Genomic DNA, 12,624 nt, shown 5'->3' with positions numbered 1-12,624 from the left:
TTTTGGCAACTTGTTTTTGAAACCAGACGTCACCATATGCACTCCAAGTGGCTGTGGAAAAGGATTTTTATCCACTGCCATCTTCTTCTTATCATCGAACATAATTCGTTCTGATTTAATGGCATCCTGTAACACATGGCGAAAAACCAAGCAATTGTTAGTCAAATGTGACCATGCATTATGCCACTTAAAATATTTTTTACCCTTAATTTGTTCAGGGCTTGGCAATTTATGCTTATTGTTCAGCTTTATCTGTTTATCCTTATATAATTTATCAAATATAAGGTCAGCTTTGGTTACGTCGAACGAGAACGTTCTAGCTTTTATGTTTTCATCTTTCATAGGCTTATTATTGCCCGATGGTCTAGGCTTAGCCATTATAGGACAAGTATACGTGTCTCCTTTGACTAATTCAGCCAAAAACATTTCGGTCTGATCGTATGACTCGTTATTGATGGTATGAATATCAAAATTTGGGTCTCTATAATAAGTCCCCTTACTAGAATTTTTTATCTGCTCTTCTTCTCTTATCAATCGTTCATACCTAATCACGTTCGCGCTCAATTGGAAAAGGTCAGAAAATTCCTTGCCTTGAAATTTCTTTTTCAAATCAAAGTTCAAACAATTTTGAGCGATTTTGGCAAACTCTTTTTCGAGCAAAGGTACAAAATATTTACTTCTTGCTATCTTGAACCTTTGGAGGAACCCTTCTGCCCATTCGTTTGGCATTTGACGTAGATTCGTCAAATCGGCCAAAGTAACTTCAAACTCAATATTATAAAACTGAGTGTGGAATAATTTTTCCAATTGTTGCCATGTTTGAACAGAGTTCACTGGCAAATTGATGAACTAGGAGAAAGCTATTCTTGTTCATGAATTAGGGAAAAGCCTCATTTTATGATAATCAGTTATGTTACCACTTTGCAGTGTGAATCGCCCTATGTGTTTTAGAGTAGACACCTCCCCTAAATCGGTAAACAGTGAGAATTCTGACACTTTATACCCTCTAGGCCATGGATATGCTTGGTCTACCCAATCAGGATATGGCTTTGTGTAAGTCGGCCTAATAACAGGTCGTACCCCAAAAGCCATCTGATCCTGTACGATTTCCATAATCTGATTCCTCAACATGATGTTGGGGTCGTATGGAATCCCTACAGGTTGGTTGACCGGTTGATTTGCTTGAGGCCTGATGTTTGGTCCTTGATTGGGAACAAAGTTACCATGATTTGGGTCATTGTTACCATTAGCCTGAACATTTATTCCCTTATTAACACGTGGGGTATTCTGCCCATTATTTAGGATATTATTTTTTACATTTGGATTACCCCCAAGTTAGACGTACCAATGCCACTATTCTAATTTGGTATTGCACCACCCCCCTGGTTTGAAGTAGAGAGATCAAAAGGTGGTTCTACCCCTTGATTTAAACTTAGGACTGGGGGATTATGTCTCACAATTGTCCTAATTTGAAAGTGGTTTGTAAGAGGCATAACTGGTTGACAAATTTGGCCTACTAACTTATTCATTATTTCGTTCAAAGTATTCAGTTGTTTGACTATGGTGTCATAATGTGCATTCTCATTCTGGGTAAATCTTTCCATATTATGAATATTTCGAAGATTTACTTGTTCAACGACATCTTGTGTGAGTTCTCCAAGTAGTGCACGCATAGTTCGAGGACTCAACTCTGTCATTGATTCGTAACGACTGATACTGCTCTGATTCTGTCCATCTGTTCGTGGAGAGCTATACTGCTCCTCATATCGCTCGATCACAACTGGACTCCTCCCTGACTTGCTGCTTCCTTATCGGATCTCTGAGGCATATTGTTTCACCATTTGTATCTTCAACACCAAACACCACTATCCCACTGGACGTGCCAAATTGTTTCGTGTGGGTTAGTCGCTAACAATTAAAAAGGGATCAGACGATTGTGTAAGGGACAAACCCCTTGAGACAAAGTCCCAAAAATGGGTATTTTTATTGGCGATGACTTTACAATTGGAAAATAAAACAGAATGCCTCCAAGGAGCGCAAGCACACGAGTTACTGAAAAGAAGTGTTTAAATCTAAACTAAGAAATTGAAGGTTACATATTCTCTATTTGAGAGTATTTGATTCGGGGTCCTTTGCTCTATGTCTTTTCTTCCTTTTATACTCCCTGGATGATCTCTTCGTGATCAACCGCTTAAAAACTGTTTGATCGCTCTATGACTGCTTACTTTCTTCATAGTGGCCAACTTGTCATGGAACTGCCTTCTCTAACTGCTGCCATTACTTTTTGTCATTCAACCGTCTTCAATTGAATTCCTTGAATCGTGGAACGTGATAGGGTTACTCAATAACTACTTCATTAACCGCACTTTTGGATAACCATAACATCTTATATTTGCTAAAATTCTGGGTGACTCGAAGGTTTTGGCGAGAACACGGTCACAGCTCTGGGCGACTGCATGGCAATCTATTCGCTCAAATCTTGGGTAACTTGCAAGCTTGGACGATGGTATTACCGTGTTCATGGGCTTCCCTATTTGGGCCTTTATCCTAAATATCCTGATTGGGCCGTTTTTTGGGCTATCTAATTTGTGGATCCTCCAAGTGGATTTCATTCCTTGAATTACTCGATTTTGGTTGAACTTTTTGTGTGTCAACAAAAACATTCCAATGTACTTGATCATATTTCTAATTCTCAAAACTGTTGTTTATATTCAAACACATCTGTATCCCAAATCCGAATACCCATTCCACATCAAAACCCTGACAACACTACCCCCACCAACACTATTGTTGTCATCATCGACGCGTTGCTGCTGCATGGAACAACTACCAGTGCCACCATCATTTCCTTCACCGCTACCATCCTCGTACCAAACCTACCCAGTACCACCATGCACTGCCACCCAATGGTGGTGTGAATTTTTCAAATCAAGACGTACCTCACACTGCCTCCATAGAAATTAATGATGATAGTGATTGCAGATCTATGTAGATGTTTACAAAAATAATAACAACCGCAATAAAATAAATTGGACAGTAAAGTGAAAAATAGGATGCCTTGTTTTTAATTAAGTCAATTCTTACACGTTGGATCCTAATTAAGGATTGGGTAAATTTTCTGGCCCTATCCCATTGTAGTAATTTTTTTGTCAAGAAATCATGACAATACACGCAGAATTAAGAGCTAGTATTGAGAAGGAAGTAGTAATTGATAGAATCATACGACTTTTTGATTACATTTTTATTTCTTATAGTGATCGGGATTAAATTTCTGAATGGGTGGAGGATAATACGTTTTGCGAAAAATGATTTTTTGGTGACTGTATACTTAAAAAGTAGGAAAAAAAGTTATATATTCACGTGTAAAAATATTTTATTAGTTAAAAAGAGTTTTGCTACATATATAATTTTCGATGCTAAAATACCAACATGTTGGAAAATGAATTTGGATTAAAATAAATTTTGAAAAATGAGGCGCATAGTGTTATTTGATTAACTCGTCTCCTTTACCCAGTGCTTCAAGTTTTCCATGACGAATTCTTCTTCATCGGCTCTTCTTCACAGCCTCGTCCAGTAAGTTCTCTCTCATCACACACACATAGAGGAACACTTTCGCTTTATTTTTCTCTCTGTACTGGGGTCTCTCTGTGCGTTTTGAGCTCAAGTCTGTATATTTGTGTATGCATATAATATGTTTGTTTCTTTGTGTGTGTGAGACGCGTAATCAGCTTCATATTATGGTTGCTTCTTCTTCAATTGCAGATTATCACAAACCCTTAAATTGAAACTCTCCGAAACCCCGTACAATCCACCAGAAGGTTCCCCGAATGTCGCCATCAAATCCACTCTGCAGGATCTTCTACCAAATCCCAATATTTCGGAAGCCGATTTCCGAACCCACGTCAAAGACTTCGTATTATGCTGTGCTTCACTAGCTTCTGCTTTGAACTCCTCCACCGAACACCTTTCGTGGATCCCGAATTCACTCTCGTTTTCTGCACTTTCCGCATTGGAAGATTTTGCCAATGCTTATTATAATTCTAGCAACGTGAAGGATTCAATTAAGATTGGTGAATTGGAGTTGGATTTGAGGTTCTTGGGGAGTGCCAAGAGGCTGGTGATCGAGTTGATATCAGAAGTTCTGCCTTTGTTAAAAGATAAGATTAAGGAAAGTGCAATAGATGCATCTGATGATGGTGATGGAATTTCAGCTGCTAGTGCTAAGGCCCCAGTAGCTTATGCAATTGTTGCTGCCTATCAGTTTCGATGGTTTGTTACACAGGTCACTGTGTTTGGTACATTGGAGTTTTCCATATTATTGAATGTTGCTGTCAAGTTCTATCTAACATGAGTTGATATCAATTTCTTTAGACGGTCTTGAAAAATAACAATGTGGAGGAGAGTTCCCTGCCCCTTGTATATAAATGTAATTAAGCGAGAGAACATAGTAACATATAAGTGTATTTGATATGTTAATTGAGAGTCGGAGTGTCCCGGGGAAGTCCTTGCCTTCTTTGCAGGTTCTTATTGGTGGTGGCATTACTACGTTATTTTACAAGACCGTAGTGGCAATTGATGTTGGACCTCCAATTTGACTACTAAAGTGAAAATTTTGGTTTAAGATCTGTGTTTGACATTGATATTAAGTATTGTTGTGTAGGTGGATGGTCTTATTTTGGGGAAGTTGTGTCCTTTGGTGGTTCCTTGTGCTTTGACAGCTCTTGATCACTGGTCTCAAGAAGTCAAGGTAAGCTGTGTAGGTGGATGGTCTTGATCACTACTACTATATTGAATTGCTAATTTTCTTTCCTTTGTTGTTGTCTAATTTTCTTCCCCTGATTAAAAATGTGTTGAGCCTAAAATTAAAGCGATATTTCTTTTTTATGCATAGAATAATTGTTCTGAGTTATCCTCGAGTTTAGCGGTTATGCTGTTTCTCTTTTCATTGATATCTCCGCAAATTTTCAATCTTAAAATTTTCAAAATAAGCTTAAGGCACTAATAATTATGCCATGAACTGAAATTAGTTAGTCTTTGCAACTTTCGTTGTGAAAATGCAGTTATTTGAAAATATGATCTGGATAGATTATATATTTAAAATGAAAATAAAAATAAAAATAAAAATCTCAAAGTTACTTAGAGCTGGTAAAGTCAAAGTTCTTTTTACTCGGAATTGATGCTAGGTGCTACATCTCTAGCTTTGATTCTTCTAAAATTAGTGACATCCATTAAGTTCTTCAATTATCGATAGTTATCGTGTCGGAAGGGTGAAGAGAAATTCATACCAAATCAATGTATTGCAAAGTTTGTTGAAAAATTAAGAGTCTAGGGAGGACTTATATGATTATATAGATTAGAGATATTTTAGTTATAAAGAGGAATTTAAAAGAATCACTCCATGCCAATTAAAAGACAAAAATGTAAGTTAACCGTAACAGAAATGAGGATTATAAGATTGATTTTTGGTCATACTAGAATGAATAGGGTAAGAAATGAGAATATATGGCTACAATTTGATGGGGCTTTGATGAGAATAAATTAAGGGAAGACAACTTTGGTGGTTAGAAACTTAGAACAATGTCTTGTTAAAATTTAAAGAGGCCAACTTTTATAAGAGTGACAATCTCAGTAAAACAAGTTAGAAGAGGGAGGAATAGATCAAAACTAACATAGTCCATTGTGATTGATATGAATCTAGGTTTTTTTTGGATATTCTACGTGATGTAGTATAAACCGAATGGAGTGGTGAAAAAAGGGATTTATGTAGCCAACTCAATTCTATTAGGACTAATGCTTTTTTTATTGTTTTCTTGATGGGTGGAGGGGGAGGGCGAGGGAATTGTATCTAATTTCATGATTTTTGAATTATAACTCCTAGTCCTAGACTTGATAAAAAGCCTTGAGCTTTTTTCTTTAAGCACTCCCATAGTTTTGACCTAATGAGCTTTCTTTACGTTGAATTTGTGCTGGATATTATTGTCTTAGGGAGTATTGAGCAAAATCAATGATAAGGATGGTTAAGTGAATTGATGAAAAAAGAACTGGGTATAATTGTGGTATTTTAACCGAAGTTCAGAAAAATATGTGGAGGGCACGTGAAGAAGGAGGTTCTCGCAAGGACTGCATTTCATACTTAAGAAGCTTCAAATGTTACCTTAAGTTACGTTCGGCCCCCCATTTTTTTCCAAAATTTAATGGTTGGAATAGTGTTTTTTTTTTTTTTAAAGAATGTGTGGTTGAAAAAGAATGAAAAGTTTTCGATTTGCGTGTAATACATTTTATGGAAAATTGTGTGGTTGAAAATAAGAGGAAAAAAATGAAAGAGAATGGGGGCCAAACGGGGGCTTAATCTATTGGAGGACCTTTTTCCCTTTTTTTTTTTTTTGGTACAATTCATGGGACAGAAAATAAATTGAGTTTGTGCAGGTATGAGTTTAGAGATTATGTTCTACTGCCTTGTGTATTCTGATTAATACTTTTATTAGTTTTAGAACTACCTCTAAATTGGTAGAATCAATCTTAAATTTAATCGTCAGCGCCTGCCAAAAGGACCAAATTTTCGAAACCTCTACAGGATTAGCAGAAGCTAGATTCTATGTGCATCTGTGTGTATGGGTCTTCAACTCTAATTTTAGCATCTTATACGTTCATTCAAGCTTCCTTTTCAGGGCCAAGGCATGATTAGCTTTATACATCTTGGAAAAATTGTAAATGCTGCTGATTTTGGTAGCTATGTGGATGTAATCCTTGATGCTTGCTGCCAAAATGTGGCTTCAGATGATGAGATATGGGACTATGTGGTGGAGATGTCAGTGCTTCTCGTCACTTCAACTCAGAGAAATAATCCTCGCAGTCAATGGTATTGATGTTTGTATACATTTTGTTTATGCTCTGAAATATTTCTAAGTGAAGGATGATTCATGTTGGACTAATCGTGTCATGATGACTTTTTACTCTTCCATTTGAAGCTATACATTGAGAATATTATATATTAGTTATAAAAATGATTGTTTAAATTTAATTATTGTCACGTGACATGTGAATTATGAACCACTGGGATCACTGGAGGATTGCTGGATAATAAATGCCTTCTAAATTTTATCCTTTTTGTTGACCTACCAAAACTGGGCAACGTGTAATTTGTTGCAGTTTGGTTTATAGAACACCTAAGACTAGGATTCCAAATCATGCTTTTTATCGTCACAACCAGAGAACATAACCCTCATTCTGTGCTTTTCTGGCCACAACTTAAGCCAAACTATAATATCTCGAGAAGTTCCAAACCAGTTGACATTAATGTTGTCCTTGAATAAACCAAAGATTACTGTTTCTTCGTACTCTGCCAGCATTGTGCAACAGCATGTGGCTAGAAGGTGATATTGTCTTTCTGAATGGATCCTACCAATGGAATTTTTCTTTTTTTTTTCTTTTTTTTCTTTTTTTTTTATAACACATTCAAATATCCGTGTCTTGCTCTGAGCAATTGGAATACACACATCCATCAATTGTCATTGATATTTCATGTAGGTTTGAAAAACTGCTCAATGAGATGTTAAATCACTTAGAACGGCAACCAAGAAATAAGCAGCGTCGTACTGCATGGCTGACGCACATTGAGCCACTTTTCAAAGTTCTAGGTCTCCTACTGCTTGCTCATTTCAGGCGTCTCTTTCCTCTTTTCTTTAAGTGGATGCATGCTGATGATGATGAAACAGTTTTGCTGGTTAGACAATTTCTTCTTTATTTGAAAATCTGAACATCTTCCCCCAGTTACAGTTTTTTTGTATTGGTTTATGAAATGCATGTTATCAATATTTAATTGGATAATTTTCTGATTGCTATTTCAAGATTTTTAATTCAATCGATCTTCTTCTTTTTTACTACTTTTTTCCTACTTAGTCTCTCTTTATCTTGCCTTTTTATGTTTAATATAGAATTGTGTTATGAGAAATATAACTTTTTGGTCCTCTATTTATATATCAGGTTCTGGAGCGGACCAAAACCGTTCTAAGAGTAACATGGATAAGAAATTCACCGTTTATTGAAAGGTAATTATATGATTGCCTTTACACTAGTGATATGGGGCATATTGTTGTTAGCATTATGTGAAAGGACTAAGGAGTTAGGCTTATTAGAGGTCAATAAAAAGGTGTATCTAAGGCTTATTAGAGGTCAATAAAAAGGTGTATCACAGAAATATAATAATTAAATTTTTTTACTCCATTTTGGCACTAAAATGGCTACGTACAATTTGTAATGATTAATGTTAAACCAAAATTTTTTAACTGAAAAATTGGTTTTTAACTCTGAGAACTTATGAAGGTTGTAAAAATTATCAATATATTGGATTATTTATTCTATAATGTATCCCTGCTTTCTATGATGTGTAATTGGCTTCAGATTTGTGGACGAGCTTATCACTCTGTACAAAGAGGCAGCACTGAAGGTTAATCGGGAACCTATTAGATCACTAGTTCTTCAAATACTGGCCCTGATACAGCAGTAAGTTTAGTACTCTCTTTCAGTTACCTTTTACTTTTGGTCAATTTTTGCAGTTAGAATTTCTCCGAATCATGTCTTGACAATTTTTTTTTTTCGTTCTTTTGTTGTTCTCCAAGTTCAAATGGTTCACAGTTCGATGCCACTTGGAAAAAGTACAAGGATGATCCAGACCTGATCTCTCTCTCTGGCCATTTTCAACACAAGAGATAATGCAGTGGTAACACACTGCGTTTTATCACAAACAAATTGATCTATGTAGTCAAGAGAGTTTTTATTGTCTCACTATCATTCTAGGGGAGACACTTGTGCATTTAAAGGTTCATAGAGACGAAGTTATAACCAAACCTAAATAATCATTATACAATCGTTTTTTATTTTTTTTTATTTTTTTGAGATAAGAATAATCATCGTACAATTGTTTCGTTAACTTTACCAAAATATTTACCATTATTTCTGTATAGAGCCCCTCTTTTGGAAAGAGCACCATGATTAGAGCTAAACAGAACTCCCAAACCGGACTGAGTCGTTCTTTTTAAGTTAAATAGCTGAATGTGTATGTAAATTGAGAATGGATGAGTTCGGTTCGATTCTCAGTTCTAGATCAAGAACAATAGAATTGAATCTTCCTAATTTTTTTATTTTTTTTTTATCTTAAATAAGACAAATTGTTTTATTTTTTAAAATAAATTTGCTAACTAATTAGTCCAAACCCAAGATATGAATTTTCTATTTCTAATTTCCAACTCAATTTAACTAAATTGATCTAAGATTTACTCTAATCTTTTATTCTATCGTTTGAATTTGAAGTTTGAATGTGCTTTTCTTCATTATTATGGACTCGCTATTTTCTACTTTTATGATTTAACACTCAAATTTACAAAGAATTCAATAAAGAGAGACAAAAGATATCATGAGATTGAACTACCTTATTTTGTAAGAGCTAAGATTGAATATGTTATAGTTGAATTAATGTACAATTGTTATAAATATATTAAAAAAAATTAATTATTTTATGGAACTTGAGATTCAAATTGAATTCGAACCGTTTCATAATTAAATTTGGACCCGAAGACACTTACTAAATACCCGAAAGTTTGGGTTTAGAATCAAACTGAACTGGATCATGTCCGGCCCTAACAATGACACAAGGTTTTATTGAAGTGATTCAGACTTTTGAGGGGCCCTGTGATTATCTGGAATAGGCAAAGTTTTGTTAAAACCTTAGTGCAGCTTGAATTGAACTGTGTTCAACTGGTGCTCTTTTCAAAGGAAAAAAGAAGTCTGCTGAACTTAGTACAAAGAGAGTGATTCTTGCTGCTTTTAATGGATAATTGCAAATGTTCCTCAAGTTTTTTTTTTGCTTTTTTTTTTTTTGGTGGTTGGTGTAATACTGCTTGTCTTATATGGACTGCAAATTGGTTGGAGATTATGTAATACAGGGATTTTTCATTTCATTTCAGTTGTAGCAAGTCTGAAGGATTTGAATGTTTTTTTTATAACCGAATTTCAGAATGCATGAACGGACATTGTACTGTGATTACAAGAACAAATGGAAATAGTTTATTTATGTGGAATATCCTACTCTCCGTATTTGAAATAGATTATGTTTCTTTTTGCTTTCAGGCACATTCACCAAGCAAAAATCACTATGCCATTACCATTTTTGTAATCGAAATTCGAACAATAAAGTAATGTCTAGCATTCCATATTCCTTCAAGAATCAATCCTTATTCTCCAACTACAAATGAAATCTGGCTTTGTGAAAACAGATTGCATCAGACAGATTAAACATATCATCAATTACCAACAATCTCGACTTGGTACTACTGAACCTGAATCAGATAACATCAAAACTAACAGAGTAGAAACTAGAAAGAGTGGCAAATATAATTCTCAGACATCCCTATGAGGCAGTAACAAGTTGAACTGCCCGAGTTGGACGAGACTAAGCAGTGAAAATTCTGTGTATCGGCACCAAAACAAGAAACACAAGCACCTGCATCTGAACTAAGCAGTTACCATTTCCAAGAATCTTTTGAGAACCTGAGAAATCAATCCTGTATTTCAGAGTCATATTGGGATGCATAATTCCCCATCTCTGCTCTCCCAATCCACTCCTTGAAATACTAGTTCCATTTTTGTTACTGCTATTTTTGAGATCAAATTCATCAAACAATTGATAAATGTAAGCCTGAGCAACCCCTTCTTTCTTCAATGGAGTCCCCATTCCAGACCTCAAATGCATCAGCAACCCCTTTAAGTACATCTCGGCATAGTTTCCGATAGCCTCAGACCCGTCTTCGTTAGGCCACCCGGTCTCTGTCACGATCACCTGGATATTCTCTTTCCCCAAAACCGCCATAGCAGCTATAACAGCATCCACCATCATGTCGAATAAATTCCGGTAGCGGACTCCTGTGATTGTGTCATCCCGGAAATTGAATGGGTTCTCTTGGAACAAAGCGTACCCAACTGGGATTTCGGAATTCATTCTGTAGACATTGTATGGGAACAAATTGATCAAGAATGAAGAGTTGGTTTCATCCAAGAACTGTAGCAACGGAGTGATAATTAAAGAATTGACGGGTTCTTGGAACTCGGCGGAGGATGGGGGAAACGACGTCGTCATGACGTTGATAAAGGAGAAGGTGGTGGAAACGGGGATGGAGCGAATGCCAAGATCTCGGAGGGAGGTGTGGAGGTTGTTCATTGCGGGGGTGAGGGTGGTGGTGGGGTCGGAGGCAGCGTCAGAGGAGGAGGCGGCGGCAGAGATGAAGTCCGTGCCGACGGAGATAAGTGAAATGCGGGTACGGGGATGGTAGGGGAGGACAAGGGAATAAAGCCAGAGGGTGGCGGCGGAGCGGTTAACAGCGAAGGAGGGGACAAGGTCATTGGGGACGGAGAGAAGGAGGGAGATGTTGGTGTAGGCAAAGGCTCGCACGGCTGCCGGAGTGGGGTCCAGTAGGTGGACAGCCTGGACATGGAGGGACTGGAGGGTGGAGACCACTTTTTCCGGCGGCGGGATGTTTGGAACGGAGGGGTTGTAGGTGACTCCGACGGTGGTGGCGGTGCAGGCGGTAGCGCAGATGAGGAGAAGGGCGGCGTAGAGAGAGAGAGGAGCCATTTAGTGGAAGTTTCTTGAAAATGAACTGGGTATTATGGCGGGAATGTTGTGTATATACAAAAGTAGTTAGTGTGTGTGTAGTGAAGCCATTTGGTGGATTCAGTTAATTCCGTTGGAAGGTTAAGACAGAGAAATGTTAGTGTATAGTGAGGTACATGGAATTGTCGTGAGACTACATCTAATGAGCTGCCACGTTTTTGTCAGCCTTTTTAATCCAAATGAGAATCATAGGTACATATAGAAAAAATTAAAATTAATCATAGGTATATATAGAAAAAATTAAAATTATAATTAGCCAATATGTATGGTACACCTGGTTCTGCAGCACGAATTCTCATTACTACTTTTTTGAAGAAACAAGTTATCATTTTTTTGTATTAAAATTGGACATCATACTTGATAAATTTTATTATGGTCCAGTTTATTTATCATTTTTGAAAGAACGAGAATAAAAAATATAGTCATTACGAGCTCCACACAAAAGATAAAAATTCAAATTTGGTGGTTTAATGTAATAAATAATGATCATATTTTTCATTTTAATGAGAAATAATGGAAAACAAACGGAGACTATGTATCTCTCTTCGTCAATCTTGTTCCTTTCAAGAAGTAAAGTTGCGACCTTTAAAGTCAATAGAATGTCAAGTAGTAAATAAATTGTTTGTGTCACGGATTTTGAGGTAAATCAATTCCCATTTTGGGCAGGTTCTTAGTAAATGAACATGGTCATGTGAAGACAATTATTTGAACTCTATAAAATTAATAATATTTTCAATTTTAAATCACTAATCTATATAAGGTCTGTATTTAGCATAGTTATTAGATCCAACGTGGTCATTGACCCGAAAAATTCAGTAAGTCACTGAGTCGTGGTTTAATCGGTAAGTCAGTGCTACATCAAAATATTAATTAAAAAAATAAAAGACAACATCTCTCTCTCTCTCTCTCTCTCTCTCTCTCTCTCTCTCTCTCTCTCTCTCTCTCTCTCTCTCTATTAT

General features: G+C 36.4%; 2 protein-coding genes across 3 annotated transcripts; one reads left to right on the top strand and one right to left on the bottom strand.

Annotated features, from left to right (window-relative positions):
* The first annotated feature begins 3,388 nt into the window (after positions 1-3,388).
* LOC111405987 (uncharacterized protein At2g39910) lies at positions 3,389-8,960 on the top strand. 2 transcript variants are annotated; one of them, XM_023035139.1, is made up of 8 exons: positions 3,389-3,573; positions 3,763-4,282; positions 4,661-4,747; positions 6,669-6,859; positions 7,528-7,723; positions 7,984-8,048; positions 8,401-8,502; positions 8,619-8,960. In XM_023035139.1, the coding sequence occupies exons 1-8, from the start codon at positions 3,530-3,532 to the stop codon at positions 8,710-8,712; spliced, it is 1,299 nt and encodes a 432-aa protein (XP_022890907.1). In that variant the 5' UTR covers positions 3,389-3,529; the 3' UTR covers positions 8,713-8,960. The 2 variants fall into 2 exon arrangements, with proteins under 2 accessions (XP_022890907.1, XP_022890906.1); XM_023035138.1 differs by having other exon boundaries at positions 6,657-6,859.
* A 1,324-nt stretch (positions 8,961-10,284) lies between these two features.
* On the bottom strand, positions 10,285-11,662 carry LOC111407007 (glucan endo-1,3-beta-glucosidase 13). Its single transcript, XM_023036348.1, has one exon. It carries the CDS (start codon positions 11,624-11,626, stop codon positions 10,448-10,450), a length of 1,179 nt encoding a protein of 392 aa, XP_022892116.1. The 5' UTR covers positions 11,627-11,662; the 3' UTR covers positions 10,285-10,447.
* Between the last annotated feature and the right edge of the window lie 962 nt (positions 11,663-12,624).

This window comes from Olea europaea, chromosome 12, assembly GCF_002742605.1.
Source record: "Olea europaea var. sylvestris chromosome 12, O_europaea_v1, whole genome shotgun sequence".
NCBI classification, from domain to species: domain Eukaryota; kingdom Viridiplantae; phylum Streptophyta; class Magnoliopsida; order Lamiales; family Oleaceae; genus Olea; species Olea europaea.
Note: the sequence above shows the minus strand (reverse complement) of the source record. Positions and strands in the feature narration are given on the sequence as shown.

Excerpts from the sequence above, each read along its gene's own strand:
- LOC111405987 (XM_023035138.1), top strand. The coding sequence starts at position 3,530 with ATGACGAATTCTTCTTCATCGGCTCTTCTTCACAGCCTCGTCCA. Across the intron at positions 4,283-4,660 it reads TTCGATGGTTTGTTACACAG|GTGGATGGTCTTATTTTGGG; the intron begins GTCACTGTGTTT and ends ATTGTTGTGTAG. Across the intron at positions 4,748-6,656 it reads ACTGGTCTCAAGAAGTCAAG|CTTCCTTTTCAGGGCCAAGG; the intron begins GTAAGCTGTGTA and ends CGTTCATTCAAG.
- LOC111407007 (XM_023036348.1), bottom strand. The coding sequence starts at position 11,626 with ATGGCTCCTCTCTCTCTCTACGCCGCCCTTCTCCTCATCTGCGCTACC.